Source organism: Zootoca vivipara, chromosome 1 (assembly GCF_965207765.1).
Source record: "Zootoca vivipara chromosome 1, rZooViv2.hap1.1, whole genome shotgun sequence".
NCBI lineage: Eukaryota > Metazoa > Chordata > Lepidosauria > Squamata > Lacertidae > Zootoca > Zootoca vivipara.
In genome coordinates, this window is record NC_142582.1 from 50,117,121 (window position 1) to 50,129,177 (window position 12,057).

General features: G+C 47.5%; 1 protein-coding gene across 1 annotated transcript; it reads right to left on the reverse strand.

Annotated features, from left to right (window-relative positions):
- Positions 1-205: 205 nt before the first annotated feature.
- Positions 206-2,587, reverse strand: CDK5R2 (cyclin dependent kinase 5 regulatory subunit 2). The gene has a single exon (XM_035128112.3). It carries the CDS (start codon positions 2,355-2,357, stop codon positions 1,416-1,418), a length of 942 nt encoding a protein of 313 aa, XP_034984003.2. The 5' UTR covers positions 2,358-2,587; the 3' UTR covers positions 206-1,415.
- Positions 2,588-12,057: the final 9,470 nt, after the last annotated feature.

A 12,057-nucleotide genomic window follows, 5' to 3' on the forward strand; every position in this document is an offset into this window, starting at 1 on the left:
GTCTGGGATCTCCTGCCAACACAGCCATTTAGGAAATCATCAGCCAAGGGCTAATGCACCACTGATGCTGACTGTAAACCCCCCCCAACACAAATTGCCATCCTTTTCTTCCCTCCTCCCTACTTTGCCAGTCCCAATGCATTCTGCATTCCTCTTCCCATACACCTGCGGTTCTGAATGATCAAAGGATTCCAAAGCTCCGCTTTGACTCATAATTTTTATCTCTTTTAAATATACAATAGAAAACAATATGTTATTGTACATTTGAGCAACATTGGCACAGACATCCTGTAAGTCAAACATTGTTCTGTTACATTCAAACACCATGAGACAGCTTGTTTTCAGCTTCAAGAATGTGCAAATGTATGTCAGTCTAAGAGGCTAGCACCCTGGACAGCTCCTAGCCTCTGCTTCAGATGGGAGGGGAAAAGGAGGAGGCAGGGAGAGAATGGGTCAAATAAGGGCCATTGAAGGATAGCAGCACAGCTTCCCCAGCACTTCCTTTCAGTGTTGGAAGCAGATACACACACCTCACTCTCCCCATCCCCTTCCCCACCACTGCAATGAAGGAGGGAAATAAATGATGAAAGGCATTTGACTTTGCAGAGGTGGACAGCAGTAGTATATAACCATCATCTACTTTGTAGAACAACCACTATGGCAGAGCCATCAAACAGCAGGAAAGGGCAAAAAACATGCAGGAATTGCTTCACCGGAAAAGAAAAAGTAAAATACAAGACAGAATGCTCTGGGCTGTACTGTGATTCACAGTAGCAGCAAAGAGATCCAAAACCATGGATACACTGGTGGGGCTTCCACAGGTGAGGTCACAGCAGCTGCTTTTTCCTGCAAAAGGCAGAACTTTGTCAATAGGTAATGCCTAAGGTTGACCCATTAGTCTAGGAATTCTCCCCATTTGGAAGAAGGGAGAGGGGAAGAACAGCCCCTCCCTCCCGGGATGCACCCACAGGGCCTGAAGTGCACCCAGCTGGGACAAGGTAATCAAGAAGGGGCAAGTCCTGCTCCTAGCCAGAAGGCAACAGTACATCATGGGTCAGATACCATCCCCATCCCCCAATATTCAGGTGCTGCAGTTGTAGGAAGGGGCTGATGTAATTTTGGGTGTGGCCCACAAGATGGAGGGTGGAAAGACTGGACTCCAGCAAGTCCTCACCCACCCACCCAAAAAAAGCCTGACTGGCCCATGGAGAGCAGCACTCCACCCTGTATGATGAGATGGGGAAAAGATATGTCCCTAGCAACTCCCCAATCCCAAAACTCCCCAGTGTTTTCCTGCCCCTGTGAAATCCTTGCTGAGAAGAGCTTGGGCGGGGAGGAGAGAAAAATAGGAGCAGTGCATCCGGAAAGGTGGAGGGAAGAGATGGCGGGGTCGGGTGGGGGTAATCGGGGCTCTTCTAGCGGTCCAGGCTGATAGTCCAGTGTTTGTTGGAGCCGGAGTCCTTTGTTGGCGCACCCTCGCTCTCGTTCTTGAGGTCCTGGAAGACCTGCGTGAAGAAGTGAGGATCGGCGTTGATCTGCAGCATCTTGGCGCTCAGGCCCTGGATGATAGCGAGGCAGCGGTCCCAAAAGCGCTCCTTGTCGCCCTCCACCAGAAAGGGCTTGAGCGGGTAGGAGATCTCGTTGCCCATGTAGGAGTAGGCCAGGTAGAGGCAGGTGAGAAAGGAGGCCTGCAGCTCCGCCTGGCTGCCCACCTGGTCGCCCTGCAGCGCCTCGCGGCACAACAGGTACACGAAGACCAGGTTGGCCGGCGTGATGAAGCCCTGGTCCTGCCAGCCCTGCAGCAGCAGCGAGCGGTCCACGCTGCGGAACCAGCCGATGACCTCGCCGGGACTCAGCTCCTTGAGGCGGTAGCAGCGGCGGCACACGAAGTCTCCCAGGCAGCGGAGCAGCTCGCCCGTCGAAGCCTGCACGATCACCCGCCGCGGGGAGCCGGGGGCGGCGGCGCGGTTGCTGGGCAGCGGCGGGGGTGGCGGTGGAGGCGGCTGCTTCCCGCTCTCCTGGGCGGAGGCGGGCACGGTGGGCACCGGTACGGCCAAGGGCCCCTGCTTGGCGCCGTCGGGCTGGGACTTGCGCGCGTTCTCGCGGTTGCGCTGCTGCACCAAGGGGTCGGGCGCGCCCGCGGAGCCCGGCTTGGGCGTCACCTTCTTGGCGTTCTTCTTCTTCTTGGCCGAGGCGGCCACCAGGCGCTTCCAGGTGAGCGCCGAGATCAGCACGCCCGGCCGCTTCAGGCGGCTCTCGCCCTTGCCGTGCGCCCGGCCCGGGGCCGCCTTCTCGGCCAGGACGCCGCCGCCGCCCTTCCCCGGCGCGCTGGGCGACAGCGACAGCACCGTCCCCATCTTGGCTGCTGCTGCGAGCGAGCGGCTGCTTGGCGCCTTTGCTCCGCCGCCCGAGCTCTTACAGCTGCTGCCCAGGCGCGCCCCGCGCACCGGCCATGGGCTGGGGCGGGACGCAGCAGCTGCGCCGGCGCCCTGAGTCGGAGCTTGCGGAGAAACCTCGAGGAGCCGCAGTGAAGCGCGCCAGGACGGACGAGGACTCGGGTCAACCAGCGCTCAGCAGCTCCACTCTCCGCACTGGCTGCCGCACTAGCCCCGCCGCGCCCCGCCCGGCGTCTCCCTGAGCAGCCAATCCCGTGCCGCGGCTCCCCCGCCCCTCAGCCAATCGCCGCGAGGCATCGACCCCCAGGTGCCTTCCTTTCCCACTGAGGATGAGAGAGAGAGATCCTTGTGATGGTAAGAACAGCTGCACTTCCCGGATCCCAAAATTCAAGAGAAATAATATTGGGGAGGGGAGGGGGGCTTCCAAACAACAACAAAAGAGAGAGCTTGTTTTCCCCCCAGTTCCTCCCATGCCAGATCTTAATCTTGTCCCTGAGCACCTACTTGATCAGCAAGTAGGTTTACTATCAGGAGTGTGTTTTACAAGCGGATATAAATCCTGGTGTCTCCCTATTAGGAGAAGAACTATTATTCTGTCTCTTTTCCTCACTCCTCCACTAACTGCTTTGAGTTGATGCTTTGTATCTCTTAGGTCTGAGGTTGGCAACTTGCGGCCAGAGGGCCCCCATGTCTCCCAGACTTCAAAAGCTTTATGCAAGTGATCAGTTCAGGCCTCTGGCAACAGCAAGTTGTCGCTTGGCCAGCTGCCAGCTGGGTAGCAAGTAAGACAGAGTGAGGCGAAAAGAGAAGAAGCTGTGATGTCACCCACACACCCATGATTGGCTTCAACTCGGCCCACAGTCAGCATGTGGCCCCTACCAGATTACCCCTGGAGATTACCCATGAGAGGTCCAGTGGGTGGTAACACAGTAACAGGCCTTTCCTGTGGTGGCTCCCCACTTGCGGAATGCTCTTCCCAGGGAGGCTTGCCTGGTGCCTTCATTACATATCTTTAGGTGCCAGGTGAAAACGTTTGTTCTTGTTTTTATTATGTATTTTTTGTTCTCATTTTGTATTTTTATGTTGTGAACCACCCTGTGACCTTCAGATGAAGGGCAGTATAGTAATTTAATTCAAATAAATAAATAATGAGGCCTTCATGAGAAAATTGTTGACTACCCTGCTTAGAAGACATTTTCTAAAGCAGGTGTGGAGAATCTTTGGCCCTCCATGTGTTGCTGAACTACAGTTCCTATCAGCCCCAGTAAGCATACTAATTGGCCAGGGTTCTCCACACCTGTCCTAAAGTATACAAGGCCTAGTACCTTGCACTGAGACAAGAAGTCAGTACTGATTAGCCAAAATGGGTATCATACAAAGTTTCCACCCAGCCCTTATCATGATTGATTCCATCCCTATCATGATCTGACTGGCATCTGTAGTCTGCACTTACTGAAGCTTCCAAACTGTCTCCAAGGTGAGGCCCACATAGAATACTATACAGCAGACAATGCATGAATATTGGCAGCCTCGAAGAGCAGGGCTGGGTTCAGGAAGACAGCAAAACTGTGAAATCTAACACAAGAGGAATGCTATCGTGTCCAGAGGCGATATTCTGACCTCCCCCAGGTCGCCAAAGCTCTCCAAACACAGCAATGGTGTGCGGGTTCAATTTCAATGAACCCCAAGTCTGCCTCGCAACAGGAATTCAGAAGAACCAATGTTGCAGCTGAATTGGCTGAGAAATAAAAGCTGTAGGCCATTGATGGCACTTCCCAAATGTTGGACTATCTATTCATGTCAATCATATAGACCCTTGCAGGACTCTTTATAAGAAAAATCCAAGGGGATTAAGCAGAAGCCACTCTTTAAATCAGGGGTGAGATACCCTTTTTCAGTCCAATGGTCACATTAGCTCATGGGCAACCTTCAAAGGTCAGTATTTCAGTGGTGGGCATGGCCAGAACAAAGTGGGAGGAGCAACAGGTGTAAAAGGCAGAGGTTTCCACATACAGTGGTTCTCAATACAGTACCTTGGTTCTCAAACTTAATCTATTCTGAAAGTCCATTCCAAAACCAAAGCATTCCAAATCCAAGGTGCGCTTTCCCATAGAGAGTAATGCAAAATGGATTAATCCATTCCAGACTTTTAAAAAAAACCAAAACAGCAATTTAACATGAATTTTACTATCTAACAAGACCATTGATCCATAAAATGAAAGCAGTCACACAATCAATCAATTAGTAGCTGAACTGGGTTCCACACAGTCACACAAAAAAGCTGCAAAAACAAACACACAAAATAAATAGCAAAAACAGACAGACCTCAGTGTAACACTCAAAACGGAAGTGTGGCACTCAAATTGGAAGCTTAACACTCAAAATGGAGCACGTTCGGCTTCTGAAAAATGTTCACAAACTGGAACACTTACTTCCAGATTTGCAGTGTTTGGGTTCCAAGTTGTTTGAGCACCAAGGCGTTTGAGAACCAAGGTACCACTATACACACACATAAAATTGTAGTTTTAAGTTGTAACTGCCCTGAGACCTACGGATATAGGACAGTATACTACTACTACTACAACATACTAATAAAAATAAAAATATACCCACCACCACCACCACACACACCAGACAAGCCAGAGGTGCTATCACAGTTCAAAGACGCATTTCAGCCAGGCAAAAATGCTTGATGAGGTCACAGAGCAGGGCTGTTCATCCGTGTAGCCGGGGGGATGGGTGTGGCTTGTGAAAAGTCCTGGGGGCCAGGCAGAAATGCCTGCAGGGCTACATCCAAATATACCCAGTTAGGTAGGAGCAGAATTGCAGTGGAAATCAATGCCCTGAACTTTCCAAATCTGCCAAAGGATTGCACAAAGATTTAGGGTCAAGAGTACCAAAAGCTGCTGAGAGGTCTGGCAAGGCCAACAAGCTCAAAGTCCCATGTTGATCTGCAGTCAAGAGATGGCTGTGGCAGGAACACACTCGGATGTGTCTTGCTCACCCTGCAGCAAAGCAGCGGTAATGACTGTGGTAGATACTTGCACAGCACCAGGCATTTGCACAACAGCAAAAAGGTGTTTGCTGATGACCTTATAGCATGTTTTGGCCGGCCTTATGTGTTTATCCTATGCTTCAGCTTCTCAGTGGCTTTAACTGAGGCTAAGGTCTGTAGTGTTCACACTCACATTGCACCTTTGATGTCTGTTCCACTGCATACCCCAAGGATATTTGTAAATATTTGCTCAACAACCAATTTCTGAGAAAAAACGTACAAGTCTGGGATTCATCAATCCAAGTAACAGAATTATCACTCTATCCATCTATGCTCTATACATGAGTACACCAGTTTCTTTACCTCTTTTGCTGGAGAATATGGTAAGAAGGAAGTAGATGGTAATCATTCCCATTTCACAGGCTGAGATGTTTCACAGTGGTCTGTCTTATCACCTTCAGATTCAGGGAGATTCCCGAGATCATGGCACCTATGCATTACTGTACAAAAGGACCTATCCTGAAAAAAATGAAATGCAAAGGTTATGTTACTGTATTTTACTCTTCATTGGACCTACATAGGTTGGTGTGAGTGGATATGCACCTTTGAGCTTCTCAAAATTCTTAACTGGATAAATGAAACCCATCTGATTAAAAGTACTGTGAGAATAAAAAATGAGCACACTCCTACACCAAATTGATAATAAATAATATAATTGTACCTACTTTACACCATGTATCCTTGGGATCAACATTAGAATAAGTGAATTACTGGGGGCTGGAGAGTATATAAATATTCTAACTCATTCTTCATAAACCAGAGACGGTACTGAAGTAAAGCACTTTAGGCGAACACTAAGTCTTGAACTGGTTTAAACTGGTTAAAAGAATATGTTAGCATGTTTTGTTGGCTGAGAAAAACAAGACGGAACAGCTCAGATCTTATGATAAAGTTAGCAACAAAAAGAGGAAAGGAATTTGTAGGAGAGCCTTGGATGAGGAGGGGTTGTGGCCTCACTGGATGACCCAGAGAAGGCCACCTGACACAAGAAAAAGAAAAGTGTGCATTTACTACAGATATTACTCAATTCACAGTCAAGTGTGCCTCAGACAACACTGCACATTGTAGAGCCATTCCGTCAACCCGCCTTCATCCCACTTCTCACAAAGAGCAGTGGTGGTAAGCCTTTGTTTGAACTGTACTATTTCAAATTTTATTCACATGGTAGTTTACTACACAAACACATGAGATTCCTACAAATTAGGGAAAAGGCAGGCAGGCCTTCATCCCTGGCATCTAAATCTGCTCTTTTAACAAGGCCTATGCCTGGAGGTTCTTGCCTCAGGAAACTTATCCAGCTCACTGGCACTACTGGAACTGGGAGTTCTTTTCTCCCTTCTCTAGAAGCACCAGAATAATTCATGTATAAGCATGCTGACAACTCTCTCCATCACCAATTAATCCAGACACAATTTCTCCTGTTCCAGAGTTTTCAAGCTTTCACAGGTGTTTTCCATCACACTGTAATTCTGTTTCTACTTACTTTGAAGCTCCATTGAAATCAGCAGGATTTACTGCTATGTAAATGAGCAAAGGCTTCTACTTACATTCCAAGTACAAGATCACACACAATGATTTGAATCAAGAAAACGATCACCACTTACTGTAGGTTTCAAAACCACACAAGTTAAAGACTATTCATGTTTTTTGAGTAGGCTTCATCAAACCAAATGGTTTTTTTGTTGTTGTTCTAACTGAATTTATGTCAGCCAATGGCACACAGCAGACACACAAAAGTTCCTTGCAGCTCGCTAAATACTTACTAGATTTATTATGGTGTTTGCTTTATTGATCTACACTTCACTTTATCAGGGATAAGATTGCCATATCATTTATTGGCAGGGCCTCTTGTGCCTTTAAAAGCTGCATTCAACAGCTGCTGCTTTTTTCTCAGACAGTCATGCATAGCTGCCAAGTTATCCCTTTTTTAAAGGGATTTTCCCTTATGCTGAATAGGCTTCCTCGAGAGAGAAAAGGGAAAACTTGGCAGCTATGCAGTCATGCTGCTGCTACTTTGTGACATAAAAAAATGCACCTCTTGAGACCCTGGCAAGAAAAAAAAGTGACATTTCCTACAGGGGAATTGGGAAGACTGGGGAAGGGGGAGTTGTCTGGGCTGGAAGTGAATGACATCAATAAAATGCTGTTTGCATATGAGCTCTGTCTGAAACTGTTATCAGATCCTTGTCTGTCCTTCCCTAGTCTTAACTAACCATTTCAAAGGGAATGCAAATGCCTGTGTCTTGTGCCTTGGGTGCAATAGAGTAATGTTGCCTCTCAGTTTTGGGGTTTTGTCAGGTTGCCCAGCACATAGGTTTTCCAATGCCTTATTTCAGAAAACAAATAAGTCTTACATTAAATTGATAAAAGCAATACACCTATGCAGCATTCATTGTTCATCTAACATACACACTCACCCTTCTAACCCTTCCCATGTTTTCTTAGCCCCAAATCCCATTGAGCTCAATGGTAGTTACTTCTTGGTTGCAGCACTGCAGCCTGATACTGGAGCAACCTTGCCCTTTAGTCCAGGGATGGAGAACCACTGGACCTCCAGATGCTGTTGAACTACAACTCCCATCTTCCATGACTACTGGCCATGCTAGCTAGGCCATGCTCCTTTTCCCTTATGGGTTACCAAAGAGCCTGTATAGAGTCCTTATGTAGGTTCTCTATTGCTAGGAGAAAATAACAGGCCAACCAGAGAATATTGGGAAGCAAAGCAGCTAGTAAGCCTGATCTTTATTAAAGCTGTTGCAACAGGGTGCTCCCCACACACGCAGGAGGGAGGAGGAGACCCAGAACATTGGTGTGCAAACTCTTATATAGTCACTTGAAACTGCCTCCCCTGTAGCTCAAGACCACCCCCAATACATCATACATACATCACAGAGGGGGCGGTCTACAGCAGAAATCTGAGTGTGTTGGTTTTTTCCTGTCTGCCAGGTTCCCTAATAATGGATCACTGATTGCATTACCTGGGCCATTTGATCATAGAATCATAGAGTTGGAAGAGACCACAAGGGCCATCCAGTCCAACCCCCTGCCAAGCAGGAAACACCATCAAAGCATTCTTGACATATGCCTGTCAAGCCTCTGCTTAAAGACCTCCAAAAGATCAATCTTTTGTGATGATAACTACTTAATTCCTGAATCCAGGTCCTGAATCCAGGTCACAGGCTCACCCTATTCATACACAGACACACCCTTAAGACAGGATTTGTGAATAAAGAGACAATGGGGAGTCTTTTCCATTTCCTTCCTCCTTGCAGAGAAATATTTGAGGTGACTGAAAGAGTCAAAATGGCTTTAGGACTGTTTTCCTGTACTGTTTCCAGACAGGTGGTTTATATATTTATGTATGTGTTTGCCTTGTACAGTTATGAACATTTATATATATATAAGACCTTTGCCTCCCTCTCTTCTCCCTGTGAATGCCCCACACCCTACCCAAATCTGCTGCAAATGGCCGGGTAAACCCCCAGAGCATATTTGGTGGGGGGGAGGAGTTGAGTCCATTGTAAACAGAAAACCTTGTGCTGATGGAATGTTTGCAGAGTGCTGCTATGCTTGTTACAACCCCTGGAACCCACCAACACCCGAAGGAGCCACAGCTTCCCCATCCTTGTTTTAGTCAGTGGTAGAGCACACAGGGACACATGTGGCACTGTGGGTTAAACCACAGAGCCTAGGGCTTGCTGATCAGAAGGTCGGCAGTTCAAATCCCTGTGACGGGGTGAACTCCCGTTGCTCGGTCCCAGCTCCTGCCAACCTAGCAGTTCAAAAGCATGAAGTGCAAGTAGATAAATAGCTACCGCTCCGACGGGAAGGTAAACAGCGTTTCCTTGCGCTGCTCTGGTTCGAAAGCACGTCAAAGTGTAAGTAGATAAATAGGTACTGCTCTAAGCGGGAAGGGAAACGGCATTGGTAAATGGTTAGGGGTCCCTTTACCTTTACTAGAGCACACAGAATGAGCCCAGACCATTCTACAGTGGATTGCAGACAGACAGAAATATATTCATTCATTCTCTCTCCTGCAGTCTGAAGAGAAACAGTCCATTCTACCACTTCAGGACTGTTGCACCTCATCCTCTCCAGATTTCACAGCATGTGCTACTGGTGACTCACTTCTGGTCACTAGCCTAGTTTCTGTGCTTACCGTAGCTTGCTTACAACTTCCCTGCTTTGGAGATTTTACTTCCATCTTTTATGCTCTTCTATGGCAGAGGGGGGGGGGGCAGAAACCAGGATAAAGCTCATAGTTGACATTTGAAGAGTTCTGCCAGTGGATATGGTTTGGATAAGCACTCCACTACCACTGCTGCTTAGCATTTCTGAAGCTTTAGCTGAGTGCTGTATGCTGTGCTACAGAACACAGAAGTGTTGTTGTCGCCTGGATGGCTTTCAATTTACACAAGAAAGACAGGGTAGTGAAGATGGAGTGGGGAATGGCAGATGCCTACAACAATCAGGGGTGGACCAGTGAGGAAGGCCTGTGGGTGTGGAGGATCAAGCCACGTGAAGCCAGGGGGTTCACAAAAGCCTGCCCTGGGGCTTTTTTCCTCCTCAGTGTTCCTGCTTGTACTTGTAGGTGTGTGTATGTGCATGTGTATGAGAGACAGAACGAGAGAAGCATCTGCAAAATGCACTGCAGAGCCCTAGAGATAAGCTATTTCTGTGCTTCCCCTGGTGTGCTCAGCCCTAGAAGCCACTGATGTGTATGTTATCAAGGGCAGCTCGAAGAAAAGGGAGCATGGGGAATGGGAAGGCAACCAAGCTGTACCTCTGGGTGGCAACCAGCATGAAGCAGAGGAGCAAGACTTTCAGATGCAAGAGAAGGGTGATTGAATCATTGCCTGCAGCGCCAACATACAGTATACACAGGAGGGGACAGTGTGTTGGCACAGAGGCCATGTCTCCCAGCCTTGGCCTAGTGACCAACAATTACGGTAGCTTTCAAGGGTGTTTGTTTCTCCAGCTAAGGCCTTCCACATTGCCAGGACCAAAAAAGTCTGAGTCCCTTTGCACCTCACCTGGAAGCCAGAGGGAATGAGGCCGTTGGAATGAATAACGCACCTTCTTTCTCTGCTTTCAGTGTCTCATGCAAAGGGGGAATTCATGAGTTTTCCCTGAAGGGAGAATCCATGTGCTCTTGTTGTGTATACTGTATCTCCCTCCATGTGTGCGTATGTAGATGTGAAAGTTATCCCTTTGCACCAGGAGTCCCTTGCTTCGGCCTCACATGTGAGGCCACTTGGAGACACCCACAGGAGCAAAGTGGTCCACGAGATAAAGATCAGCTTAACTCCTGCCACCCCTAGGTCAAGTTGCATAGTTACTAGTCACAATGATTATATTCTACCACCACTGACAGAGGCACTATGTCCCTGAATGCTTGTTTTTAACAGGTAAATTTGATTGAATCAAGAGAGTTTGCCAAAGGACTGCATAGTCCTCTTTGAGGGGCCATGGGGGAAGGGAACTCTGCTTCATCCATCCATATACTCTCCAAAATTACAAACCTTATTGTAGCCTTCTTAGGTATTGCTCTTAGAAGCTTGTGGGACGCTGATTTGGTTAAGACTGGGGGAACTCAGGAAGTGAGGCTTGAGGGTTTCAAAACTCCCTCAAAACACACCTTTTCCCCCCTATATTCAAGCATTTGTCCACTTTCAAAGCTTAATTTTCTTCCCTATCAATATTTCAGTGGCTTATCTATAGCTTGAACTAACTGCTACTTTCTCTTTGGAGCCCTCTAGTGTCCATGATGCTTAATGGCTTTAGGCACTTTCCCCAAGAAATTATTACAGTAATATCCTTGTTCCTATCATCACTGACCATTAAAACACCTGCAGCATGTTAGCCCCCTTGCAAAATTTAAGTGCCTTAGTGCACTACCAGTGCTATACGCCAGTGGCTGGGCATCACAAGTGAGGAAAGTGCTGTTGCACACAAGTTTTCGTGCGAGCTTCCCATAGGCATTGTGAAAACAGAGTACTGGAGAAGATGGACCATTGGCATGATTCAGTAGGGCTTCTCTTATGCCACAGTACTGCTCTATGGATGGAGAAAGAATGATGGTGTCAGCACACCTAGAGACATCAACTCCCAGACTATTACTCTTCACAGTATCTGACGCTGCTCTGCTTATTATCCTGCACTCCCAGTTTTCTCCTTTCCTACTCAAAGCACCAATTATGCTAAATGTACCAGCATTAGTTCCTGTGTTTCCATCAGGGCTTATCCACATTTGAGCATTATTTAGTTTTTAATCCTTGCTTTCTCAATTAGAATTCAACCGGAGTAATCCAAACCTGCACGTACTTGAATTTATATATGAGGCGCAACTTTGGTCTTTCCCGCTCATACCAGTAGGAGTTCTCTTTTGTGTTTGCCCCAGCCTTCTGATATGTTGATTCTGTTATGCCAGTTATGTACCAACAGGGCATGCATGCAGTTAGCTGCTTGCACGCATTTTAAATAAACAAATCCCCATACAAAAAGTGTGGAAAAGCACGCAGTCAGGCCATTGTAAAAATTGCTTGCACAGTTTTCTAATTTATGCAAATCTGAGCGATCTAATGGGGGAAGGGGACCTTCACTCAA